The sequence below is a fragment of the Salmo salar genome, chromosome ssa07, assembly GCF_905237065.1.
Source record: "Salmo salar chromosome ssa07, Ssal_v3.1, whole genome shotgun sequence".
Classification (NCBI taxonomy): Eukaryota; Metazoa; Chordata; class Actinopteri; order Salmoniformes; family Salmonidae; genus Salmo; species Salmo salar.
The window spans coordinates 14,636,500-14,650,280 of record NC_059448.1 but is presented as its reverse complement, the minus strand read 5'-3'; the positions used below and the strand labels follow the sequence as shown (position 1 = coordinate 14,650,280).

Here is a 13,781-nt window from a genome sequence, read left to right as displayed (position 1 = left end):
TGAATAGCCTTGAGCTAAATGGGGAAAGAAAAACGTGGGCGGTTTGGATTGCTAGCAAGCTCTCCTCTGCTTTTCTTCTAGTGATTGGCCTGAAGGACTAAAGGAATGAAGGAGATGTAGCACTCTGACTGAATGAGAGGCTGCTGTATTGCCACATCTCAGATCCAAACACCTACACTGGCACGCACGCACAGACACACACAATCGCGCTCACACACCCAGCTAACAGGGACAATGGAACTAAAACGTGTTTACCCTGTGAACGTATAATTCTAGGCTTGTCTAGAACGTGAATCTGGTGATTGTGTGAGGCTATATGTCACCCCCATTTCCGTTCATATGTGCACCTTCCATTTCAAATGGCTCGCCCAGTTCCCTTGGTAACCCACTATGATGGAGATAGTGATGCTTCTGAACCTCCACTCAAGTCACAGGGAAGGCAAAATCCTTGGTAGAAGACGACGGATCTATATTCTACGCTCACCAGACAGTTTATTAGGTACAGCCATCTAGTACCGGGTCGGACCACCCATTTGCCTCCAAAACAGCCTGAATTCTTTGGGGCACAGGGATGTTGGTCCATGCTGATGTGATGGCATCACGCAGTTGCTGCAGATTGGGGCGGCAGGTAGCCTAGTGTTTAGATTGTTGGGCCAGTAACCGAAAGGCTGCTGGATCGAATCCCCGAGCTGACAAGGTAAAAATCTCTCGTTCTGCCCCTGAAAAAGGCAGTTAACCCACTGCTCCCCGGTAGGCCGTCATTGTAAATACAAATTTCTTCTTAACTGACTTGTCTAGTTAAATAAAGGTTAAATTAAATATAAATAAATTAAATCAAATCCTTCATGCTGTTCCATCTCATCCCAAAGATGGTCTGGGACTGGGTGGGTTGGGTTCATGGGTTGAGGTCTGGGGACTGACCAGGCCACCCAAGTAAACTGAACTCACTGTCATGTTCCAGACAATGTTTTTCCACTCCTCAATTGTCCAGTGTTGGTGATTGCGTGCCCACTGGAGCTGCTTCTTCTTGTTTTTAGCTGATAGGAGTGGTCTTCTGCTGCAACAGCCCATCCGTGACAGGGATCGACAAGTTGTGTGTTCTGAGATGCTGTTCTGCGCCATTATTTGTCTGTTTGTGGCCCACCTGTTAGCTTGCACGATTCTTGCCCTTCTCCGTCGACCTCTGTCATCAACAAGCTGACTGGATGTTATCTGTTTGTTGTACTATTCTCTGTAAACTCTGGACACTGTTGTGCATGAAAAGCCCAGGAGGGCATCCCTTTCTGAGATAGTGGATCCGGTGTGCTTGGCACCGATGATCATACCACGCTCAAAGTCACTTAGGTCAGTCGTTTTGCCCATTCTAACGTTCAGTTGAACAGTAACTTAATGCCTCGATGCCTGTCTGCATGCTTTATATAGCAAGCCACGGCCACGTGACTCACCATCTGTAGGAGCAAACCATTTTCATGAACGGGGTAAACTGTCCGGTGAGTTTATATTGTGACACACACATACAATGCAGCAACATGTGAAGGTATGGATTACGAAGCAGGGAAAATAGTCCCCCCTGCCTTGTCTGTTTGCATTCCAAAGAGATAGGGTAGGTGTGAGTAGTGCTTGTGTGTGTGTGTGTGTGTGCGTGTGTGTGTGTGTGTGTGTGTGTGTGTGTGTGTGTGTGTGTGTGTGTGTGTGTGTGTGTGTGTGTGTGTGTGCGTGTGTGTGTGTGTGTGTGTGTGTGTGTGTGTGTGTGTGTGTGTGTGTGTGTGTGTGTGTACTGATGAGGAAGTATGAGCTTAGACATATCAACAAAGCTACTGCAATGTCATTGGTTTGTTATAAGTGATGAACCCAAACTTAAACAAGCTATGAGGAACATCATCGGTCCATCTATATGCTGGATGATTACAGCAGTGGTGTAAAGTACTTACAGTAAAAATACTTGAAAGTACTACTTAAGTAGTCTTTTTGGGTATCAGTACTTTACTTTACTATTTATATTTTTGACAACTTTTATTTTTGCTTCACTACGTTCCTAAAGAAAATGATGTACTTTTACTCCATACATTTTCCCTGACAACCAAAAGTACTGAAGTCAAATAAAATGTTATTTGTCACATGCGCCAAATACAGCAGGTGTTGTATTCACCTTACAGTGAAATTCTTACTTAAGTAACAATGCAGTTTTAAGAAAAATACCTAAAAAAAGTAACAAATAAAAGTAACAAATAATTAAAGAGCAGCAGTAAATTAACAATAGCGAGGCTATATACAGGGGTACCGGTACAGAGTCAATGTGCGGGGGCACCGGTTAGTCGAGGTAATTGAGGTAGTATGCACATGTAGGTAGAGTTATTAAAGTGACTATGCATAGATAATAACAGAGAGTAGCAGCAGCGTAGAAGAGGGGGGCGGGGGGGGGACAATGCAAATAGTCTGGGATAGCCATTTGATTACTCATTACATTTGAAATGCTTAGCAGGACAATAAAATGGTCTAATTCACACACTTATCAAAAGAACATCCCTGGTCATCTCTACTGCCTCTGATCTGGTGGACTCAATAAACACATGCTTCGTTTGTAAATGATGTCTGAGTGTTGGAGCATGTAAAGCACATCAAAAAAATACAAAATTAAAATGATGCCATCTGGTTTGCTTAATATAAGAACTTTTAAATTATTTACACTTTACTTTGACTTTTGATACTTAAGTACATTTTATGAATTACATTTACTTTTGATACTTAAGTATATTTTAAACCAAATACTTTTAGACTTTCACTCAAGTAGTATTTTACTGGGTGACTTTCACTTTTACTTGAGTCATTATCTATTAAGGTATCTTTACTTTTACTCAAGTATAACAATTGGGTACTTTTTCCACCAGTAAATAACAGCTCACAGCCATTACTCATAACATTACAGTGTGTGAACCATAATGTAACCTATATATATATATATATATATATATGAATTACAATGTCGGGTCCCATAGACAAAGAAGTGCTAATATTTCATGAGAACTTCTTGTTCGTTGGTTTGCAGAAATAAGAATTGACTCAGAATTGACTCAGAATTGACTCAGAATTGACTCAGAACTGACTCAGTGAGGCAGTACGACCAAAACTCATGAAAACCCTGCATTAAAATAATATCTGGTGTTCATATACTGTAAGTATATGGCAGCATCCTTCAAAAGAGCCTTAGTGATATAACAACTGAACGACAAAGATGTTCATGAGACAGTGTAATCCGAAAAGCCTAGTGATTTTGCAAGGCTCCTCCGTAAGACTGCAGAACGCGCTGTTTGCTGTGACATAACGACGCTGTGAAATAGGTTTTGGTTGGCCTGCGAGCGCTGGGGCTATGTTTTGCCAGCCCCAAGGGACGCCCAGTGTGAAATGAGAACCGTCAACATGCATTAAATATATACCATACGTGGGAGGAAAAGAAGAGCCAGTGCCAAGCCAGCAAGCCAACCGCAGACTGAGTGCTTCTGGGTAATACCGGAGTGAGGAGAGACAGCGGTTTGAAATGACAAACACAGTTGGTCGGTCAATTAGCAGTGTAGGAGAAATCACAATGGCAATAATGAATTGCTTTACATATAGATAGGCTGAGAGTGGGGTATCGGGCGGCAGGCGGTTAGCGGTGGGGGCCTTGCAAACAGACGCCTTCCATTCGGCATCTATCACAGTAGTGGTGTCGTGGTGGGCGGTGGCAGTCGTTAATCAGGCAGGATAACAGGACAAACAGTGGCCTCTGTCTGTCTGTCTGGTACTCAGTGGCTCACCCAACAACACCGGCTAATACTCAATCACTTTGGAGGAGTACTTAACACACTCAGGGTATAGAGAGACACATGGAGACACTTGAGTGCCACATGTACAGACAAATGAACATAAATACAAGCATCTAAATGCCATTTGGAAACAATATTCCACTAGAGCTGGGAAGTGTCTCAAGATACAATACTATAATGATACTTTCGGTGACGATACGATATGTAATGTAGTTCTTATGATTCTATATGTATAGTGATTTTATATAAATTGGGATTCTATATGTATAGTGATTCTATATGTATTGTGATTCTATATGTATAGTGTTTCTATATGTAGTGTAATTTTATATGTATTGTGTTTCAATATGTATTGTGATTCTGTATGTAGTGATTCTATATATAGTGTGATTCTATATGTAAAGTTATTCTATATGTATAGTGATTCTATATATAGTGTGATTCTATATGTATAGTGATTCTATATGTATAGTGATTCTATATATAGTGTGATTCTCTATGTAGTGTGATTCTATATGTATAGTTTTCCATATGTATTGTGATTCTATATGTATTGTGATTCTATATGTATAGTTTTCCATATGTATTGTGATTCTATACATGCAGTGACTCTATATGTATTGTGATTCTATATGTATAGTGATTCTATATGTTTGTGATTATCTATTTATTGTGATTCTATATGTATTATGATTCTATATGTATAGTGATTCTATATGTATAGTGATTTTATATGTATAGTGATTCTACATGTATTGTGATTCTATATGTATTGTGATTATATATGTATTGTGATTCTATACATGCAGTGACTCTATATGTATTGTGATTCTATATGTATAGTGATTCTATATGTTTGTGATTATCTATCTATTGTGATTTTATATGTATAGTAATTCTATATGTAATGTGATTCTATATGTATTGTGATTCTATATGTATAGTGATTCTATATGTTTGTGATTATCTATCTATTGTGATTCTATATGTATTATGATTCTATATGTATAGTGATTCTATATGTATAGTGATTTTATCTGTATAGTGATTCTAGATGTATTGTGATTCTATATGTATTGTGATTATATATGTATTGTGATTCTACATGTATAGTGATTCTATATGTATAGTGATTCTATATGTATAGTGATTTTATCTGTATAGTGATTCTATATGTATTGTGATTCTATATGTAGTGTGATTCTACATGTATTGTGATTCTACATGTATAGTGATTCTATATGTATAGTGATTCTATATGTTTGTGATTATCTATCTATTGTGATTTTATATGTATAGTAATTCTATATGTATTGTGATTCTATATGTATTGTGATTCTATATGTATTGTGATTCTATATGTATAGTGATTCTATATGTATAGTGATTCTATATGTATTGTGATTCTATATGTATTGTGATTATATATGTATTGTGATTCTATATGTATTGTGATTCTATATGTATAGTGATTCTATATGTATAGTGATTCTATATGTATTGTGATTCTATATGTATTGTGATTCTATATGTATAGTGATTCTATATGTATTGTGATTCTATATGTATAGTGATTCTATATGTATAGTGATTCTATATGTATTGTGATTCTATATGTATTGTGATTCTATATGTATAGTGATTCTATATGTATTGTGATTCTATATGTATAGTGATTCTATATGTATTGTGATTATATATGTATAGTGATTCTATATGTATTGTGATTCTATATGTATAGTGATTCTATATGTATAGTGATTCTATATGTATAGGGATTCTACATGTATTGTGATTCTATATGTATAGTGATTATATATGTATTGTGATTCTATATGTATTGTGATTCTATATGTAGTGTGATTCTATATGTATAGTGATTCTATATGTATTGTGATTCTATATGTATAGGAATTCTATATGTATTGCGATTCTATATGTATAGTGATTCTATATGTATTGTGATTCTATATGTATTGTGATTCTATATGTATTGTGATTCTATATGTATAGTGATTCTATATGTATTGCGATTCTATATGTATAGTGATTCTATATGTATTGTGATTCTATATGTATTGTGATTCTATATGTATAGTGATTCTATATGTTTGTGATTATCTATCTATTGTGATTCTATATGTATAGTAATTCTATATGTATTGTGATTCTATATGTATTGTGATTCTATATGTACTGTGATTCTATATGTATAGGGATTCTATATGTATTGTGATTCTATATGTATAGTGATTCTATATGTATTGTGATTCTATATGTATTGTGATTCTATATGTACTGTGATTCTATATGTATAGGGATTCTATATGTACTGTGATTCTATATGTATAGGGATTCTATATGTATTGCGATTCTATATGTATAGTGATTCTATGTGTATTGTGATTCTATATGTATTGTGATTCTATATGTACTGTGATTCTATATGTATAGGGATTCTATATGTATTGCGATTCTATATGTATAGTGATTCTATATGTATTGTGATTCTATATGTATTGTGATTCTATATGTACTGTGATTCTATATGTATAGGGATTCTATATGTAGTGTGATTCTATATGTATAGTGATTCTATATGTATTGTGATTCTATATGTATAGTGATTCTATATATATAGTGATTCTATATGTATTGTGATTCTATATGTATTGTGATTCTATATGTATAGGGATTCTATATGTACTGTGATTCTATATGTATAGTGATTCTATATGTATTGTGATTCTATATGTAGTAGCTTAACAGTACTTATTACGTACCGAACGGTAACAGTAGTAAGGCATGTCCTATACAAATGACCTACTTACACCAGTGAAACTTGTACTCTCCGTCTCTCCACTGTTTGTGTCATACATAAGCTGTCGTTAGTGGCTCTGTCCCTTCAGGAAGAGACAACGATACCAGAGTAATGACAGACAGAAGATAAGGCCTTCAGCAGCGCTCCCAGAGTCAACCGCCTCAACCGCCTCAGATATGCTAAACTGAGTGGGGTTACAGCACTCAGGCGGCTTAATCACGGTAAGAGGCCTCTCGAGCCTGCCTGGCTCCTCAAAAACCTGCCACATGGTGTGTGGAGGTTCTGTTTTAGACTGGCATTACTACAGCAAGAGTTAATCGAGAGTCCTGTTGTGACGGCTGTGTGCTTGGTGGTGAATTGTTGTGTCATGTTATTGCTGTTGATAGCTTTAGAGAAACCTTCTGCTCATAGGCCATGGTGCTAAGGGGATCCACAGAGGACACAATCTCAATCGCACTCCACATTCCGCTTTCCCACCTGGACAAAAATAACACCTATGTGAGAATGCTGTTCATTGACTACAGCTCAGCGTTCAACACCATAGTGCCCACAAAGCTCATCATTAACTTCTTTGGGATAGGGGGCAGTCTTTTCACGTCCGGATGAAAAGCGTGCCCAAATTAAACTGTCTGTTTCTCAGGCCCAGAAGCTAGGATAAGCATATGATTGGTAGATTTGGATAGAAAACACTCTGAAGTTTCTAAAACTGTTTTAATGATGTCTGTGAGTATAACAGAACTAATTTGGCAGGCGAAACCCCGAGGACAAACCAACCAGGCTTGTTTTGTTGTTGAGGTCACTCTCTTTTCAATGGGTTTCTTTGGGAACCTAGATTTCTAAGGCAGTTGCTTGCAGTTCCTATCGCTTCCACTGGATGTCAACAGTCTTTAGAAATTGGTTGATGTTTTTCCTTTGTGTAATGAAGAAGTACGGCTGTTCAGAACGAGGCTCGAGGGAAGTGTACTGTTTGATAGAGGCGAATGACCAGAAAGCACACTCCACATTGTTTTCCTCCGGTATTGAACGCTGTTTATCCCGTCTTAAATTTGATCTATTATTTACGTTAAAAAATACCTAAAGTTGTTTGAAATGTTTGGACAAAGATTACAGGTAACTTATGAGATATTTTGTAGTCATGTGGCGCGAGTTGGAACCGGTGTTTTTCTGGACCAAACGCGCCAAATAAATGGACATTTTGGATATATAACAACAGAATTAATCGAACAAAATAACCATTTGTGATGGTTATGGGCCATATTGGAGTGCCAACAGAAGAAGATCTTCAAAGGTAAGGCATGCATTATATGTTATTTCTGACTTTTGTGTTGTGCCTGGCGGGTTGAATTCTGATTGTCTGTGTTTGTTTGTTTGGGGTGCTGTCCTCAGATAATGGCATGGTTTGCTTTTGCCGTAAAGCCTTTTTGAAATCGGACACTGTGGTTGAATTCACAAGAAGTTTATCTTTAAAATGGTGTATAATACTTGTATGTTTGAGGAATTTTAATTATGAGATTTCTGTTGTTTGAATTTGGCGCCCTGCAATATCACTGGCTGTTGTCGAGGTGGAACGCTAGCGTCCAACATATCCCAGAGAAGTTAAGCTAAATACCCTGGGACTAAACACCTCCCTCTGCACCTGGATTCTGGACTTCCTGGTGGGCTGCATCCAGGTGGTAAGGGTAGGCAACAGCACATTTACCACGCTGATCCTCAACACGGGGGCCCCTCAGGGGTGCATGCTTAGTCCCCTCCTGTACTCCCTGTTCACCCACGTCTGCGTGGCCGAGCACCATCATCATTAACACCATCTTTAAGTTTGCTGATGACACAACAGTGGAAGGCCTGATCCCCGACAATGATGAGACAGTCTATAGGGATGAGGTCAGAGACCTGGTAGTGTTGTGCCAAGACAACAACCTCTCCCTCAACATGAGTAAGAAAAAGGAGCTGATGGTGTTTTTGGTGTCCACATCACCAACCCATTATCATGGTCCAAACACACCAAGACAGTCGTGAAGAGGGCACGACAACGTCTTTTCCCCCTCAGGAGACTGAAAAGATTTGGCATGGGTCCCCAGATCCTCAAAAAGTTCTACAGCTGCACCATCGAGAGTATACTGACCGGTTGCATCACCACCTGGTATGGCAACTGCTCAGCATCCGACCGTAAGGCACTACAGAGGGTAGTGCGTATGGCCCAGTACATCACTTGGGCCAAGCTTCCTGCCATCCAGGACCTATATACTAGCTGGTGTCTGAGAAAATTGTCAAAGACTCCAGTCACCCAAATCGTAGACTGTTGTCTCTGCTACCGCACGGCAAGCAGTACCGGAGTGCCAAGTCTAGGTCCAAAAGGCTGCTTAATTAACAGCTTCTACCCCCAAGCCATAGGATTGCAGAACAATTAATCAAATGGCCACCAGGACTATTAATAATTGCCCACCCCCCTCCCTACTTAGTTTTTTTTACACTGCTGCTACTCGCTGTTTATTATCTATGCATAGCCACTTTACCCCTACCTACATGTACAAATTACCTCGACTAACCTGTACCCCCGCACATTGACTCGGTACCGGTACCCCCTGTATATAGCCTTGTTATTGTTATTTTATTTTGTTACTTTTTATTAAAAAAAACGTTTTTTACTTTAGTTTATTTAGTGAATATTTTCTTAACACTATTTCTCGAACTGCATTGTTGGTTAAGGGCTTGTAAGTAAGCATTTCACGGTAAGGTCTAAACCTGTTGTATTTGGTGCATGTGACAAATAAACTTTGATTTGATCCTATCATGGGGAAGACTGTAATAGGGTTTCAACCACTTGGTTGGCAGCACCGAGGGCTGGCACTTAATATAGAGAGGCTTGAGTCTGCACTTGGATGCCTTGGATAGCTTATTGAGAGCGATTAAAATGAAGCTTCTCCATTGGAATGGTAATCAAGAGCATGTGTGATGTCTTTTTACATGAAATGGAATCGGTGATGAACACATGCTGCTCTGCATAATCTAAAAAAAGACACCCGAGTTGTCAGAGTAAGCACGGTATCACGTGACCACTAAACCAATGCTAGACGTTTCAACGGGTTCTAGGCGTTGTGTACCTCTATACGGTATGCTAATGTGAACGAGAGACAGTAGAAACAGCCATGACTATAGCGGACACTTGGTCAGTGTCATGTTCCGGAACAGAGGTTTCCTTTCTTTTGACATCATTTCCATTTAGCCAAACAAACACCCCATTTCTCCAAGCGGTCCAATATCATCTGACAGACGCGAATCCGCCGAGAGACCTCAAGAAATGTTTATGTTAATTATGTAAATTTAAATAGCTTAGCAACTCGAGATGCAAGAGAAGTGCAATCCAATTACCCAAGCGAGAGGGTGAAAAAAACACAACAGTGATTAGAACAGGGTTGCCAGGGTTTCAGCTGACATTTTAGTTGCTAAAAGAATGTGTGTGTGTGTGTGTGTGTGTGTGTGTGTGTGTGTGTGTGTGTGTGTGTGTGTGTGTGTGTGTGTGTGTGTGTGTGTGTGTGTGTGTTCCTGTGTTCCTGTGTACCTGTGTACCTGTGTACCTGTGTGTGTCTGTGCATAGAGTGCTTCGAGCCAGGTCAATACAGTCTAAGGCAAACATAATAAAAACATTTCATCAAACCCTGATTGGCAAAAGCAGCCATTATTTCCCCACATCTTCTCTGACTCCATTGCAAGCTCTACTGTGTTACATAGTGGTGGTTGGCTGAGACACAGTTGGCATATTGAGCTCAATGGCTCGGCAGAGAAAGGGAAAGTCATAAATCCAATGCGGTACTGAGCACAGGGAAGTATGCTGGAAGCCATTAACGTCAATAGAGGTGCAGGCTCAGCCAATTGACTACGGTGGTCTATGTGAGCTGCCCTCCTCTGTCTGATTGATACAGATTACAGCTAAACAGACTGCAGCTAAGTGGAGAGAATTGAAAGATATGGACAGCGGAACACGCAAACATTTCAATGGAGGACAAGCTCGAGGAGCCGGAACACTGGGTATTCTCTCTGTGACAGGAAGGTTTGGATTGGCCGAGGGGAGGAAAAGAAGACTGCAGAAGGGGAAGCTTATGATGGAGCACATCAAAGACAAGCCTCGCTTCGGCTCTGACATCTTTGGCTTAGAACAGTGCAGCAAGCAACACACAACCCTGAGAGAAGCAGCCAGAAACATTTCTAGAGCACAGTGAAGTCGTGGAGTCAATTGTCAATGCGAAACCAGGACACATAGCATACCATAACGAATGCATAAAGCAGAACGCAATCTCTGAAAGACCTTTAAAGGACATTAGAACCCAGCCATTGTGTGTCAACAGTTGCGCTACAGATGATGATTACATTAATCTGCATATGTCACAACCCCCGCATAGTGTTGATCCAAAATGGCCGCTGCATGTATGAATCATGTGCATAGGGGGCCCTGTTGTCTGAGGATACACAGCAAAGCAAAGGACAGCGGCAGTAACGGTTGTCGTAAACATCATCATCGGCCATTCCGGATCCATGAATCAGTGTGACCAGCGGGGACCTGCAACCAATGAGGCGCTGTGGAAGATGGCTGAGCAGCCAATGGAGTGCCCTGTCTGTGTGGATTGACCAGGATCAATAGATGGATGAACCACTCTCAACCTGCACCACCTCCTCGCCAACTGCAAATCAACCCCCTTCAAGACCATAAACTTCCACTGACGTCCATAACCCACATCATATAGCCACACATCACACATGTACACACTCTCACCTGTGTGATAAAGCGCTAAGTAACCCATACACCGACCGTTAGAATAGGACGAAGTAGTTTGGAGCTTACCGTGGCCCCCACGCGTGAGGAACGGCATCCTGTTGATGGCGATGGGCACTGTTCCATGCTTGTTGTGGAAGTGGTGGACGTGGTGGGTGGTGCTGAGGCTGGAGGAGACGCGGGCGGCCACTGCAGGGCAGGGGAAGGCCAGCAGGGCCAGGGAGAGCACCAGCCGGAACAGGCAGGCTGGGCTGGCCCACACCAAGAGCGCCGCGGGCCGCTGCACTAGCAGCAGTCCTCCGCCCACCTCCAGGACCGCCTGAAGCACGGGGGCGGATTTCCAAGGGAGCATCATTCCTCTCCAACTTCCTCCCACGCGACAGGAAGAGGAAGACGACATTTCAGATGGATCCAGGGCCCATGATCCCCGGCTTCCCAGCACAATTAAAATTAAATCAGAAGAGAATGAACAAAAACAAGATGCTCCTCCTGAAGACAATGATCCCAAAAACACTGCAGGAAAAAAAAGGTATGTTCAGGAGAAAGAAAAACCCAAATCTTTCCAAAAAGGAGCAAAATTCTCAAATCCAGCGACGAAATCCTTCCAGGAGCCTATTTCCTATTCCTATTCTCCAGAGCAACAAAAATACAAAACCCCAAAAACAACAGCCCCCCCCCAAAAAAAACGACCCTCCCCCCTTGCCAACTAAAGATTTTAGTTAAAGCACTCTCCTAGGCACCACAACACAAATGATCACTGGCAGCCTAAACAGCAACCAATTAATCAGGGGAACACATATTCTAAAACCAAAATACCTCCATCTGTAAAACTAAATGACTAATCTTAGCTCGATAACCCGGTTTAATGTCTATAGTAACGGAAGGTTTCCTCTGCCTTGCGAGAGCGCTACAAACCTTCTCGATCCAGAGCCTGAGCCCTCGGTGTGGTTAAAAAAACCACCACCATCCCCACCGTTTGCTGGATGAAATCTCTCACATCGGAAAACAACAGGCAAAAAAGGGATAGAGTGATAGAGAGAGGGCTAGTGCAGCGCCAAGACGATGGAGGTGCAGCTGAATCCAGCTTCCAGGCTTTCAAATCCCTGGAGGGACGACAGAGCAGAGCAGTCTGCAGCAGAGAGTGGAAAAGATAGGAATGTGGAAAACGAGTACAAGGCAGAGAAAGAGAAAAAGCAGCAGCAAAAGCAGCTATTCCCCACAACTACAGACTCTCAGAATCCCTCTCCCCTCGCGGAGAGAGCCGAGCTGGGATGGAGAGCAGCTATTCCCCACAACTACAGACTCTCAGAATCCCTCTCCCCTCGCGGAGAGAGCCGAGCTGGGATGGAGAGCAGCGTGGATATGGACGCAGTGGCAGTAGAGTCTCACCCAAGAGAGCATCCAAGTGATCCTTATTCCTATCCAGCTCTGAAAAGCATCACAGCGTATCGATCCTTCAAAATCCTCTTTGTTTCCTTCCTAACACAATATCACACAGTATCCTGCTCTTGCTTTCCTTTATGTCCCTGTAGATGGAAAAAGATTCCCGGATCTCTCCCTCTCAGTCTGTGGATTCCAAGACACTGGTCTGAGGAAGAGGTAATCCTCTCGGAGCTCCGGCACAGACTGCTGGCTGTCTGGCTCGGACCGGCGCCACTGCTGTGAAATTCATGCTAATTGAAACAGGGGCTGCAGCAGCGAGTGCATCCTTCCCCTCTTTCCTTCTAAGAGACTCTCCTGATCCAGCAGTCTATAGGCAGGCTATCCGCGTACACTGGGGCAGCAAAACATGAGACCGTGGCATAAATGGAGCAAGGGAGGTTGGACGTACTCCGCTCCCTTTGAAAGTACAGCCAGACTACGATACTTAGAGCCAAGAGGAGACGCGGAGAGAGAGTGTGAGCGAGTGAGAGAGCGAGAGTTTAGGAGGGGAGGGAGGAGAGAGAGAGAGAGAGAGAGAGAGAGAGAGAGAGAGAGAGAGAGAGACAGGGAGGAGGGGTAGCAGGCAGGCACACATGCTTGTGTATGCACACACACTACAAAAACAGAGTGAAGCTACTGATTTTGTGGCCAATGTATGGGCTCTCACCGGGTACTGTAAGTAACAGCTTGGTGGACTGTTGGGAGTATTCTTGTTCCAGAGTCACTGGAATAACAACAGACCAGCATGAATCAGAGAGGAATAAGGAATAAACGTTCACGTGCAGGTTAAAAATAAACAACAGATGTACCCATACAAAAACGTGTATCTGCACACACACACACACACACACACACACACACACACACACACACACACACACACACACACACACACACACACACACACACACACACACACACACACACACACACACACACACACCAAGAGGGTGAGTTGGTCCCTGAT

At 41.5% G+C, this 13,781-nt stretch overlaps 1 protein-coding gene across 8 annotated transcripts in view; it reads right to left on the bottom strand.

The window, feature by feature from the left end:
• Positions 1-13,781, bottom strand: part of LOC106608688 (neurexin-2) — a 1,106,898-nt gene that overhangs the window by 318,483 nt on the left and 774,634 nt on the right. Inside the window, exon 1 of one of the 8 annotated variants that reach the window (XM_014206797.2) lies at positions 11,462-13,300. The exons of the other annotated variants lie outside the window; for them this stretch is intronic. Within the exon in view, the coding sequence (XP_014062272.1) occupies positions 11,462-11,792 (331 nt within the window). The 5' untranslated portion in view covers positions 11,793-13,300. Of the gene's footprint in view, positions 1-11,461; positions 13,301-13,781 lie in introns of those variants that run through there. 8 annotated transcript variants of the gene reach the window in all.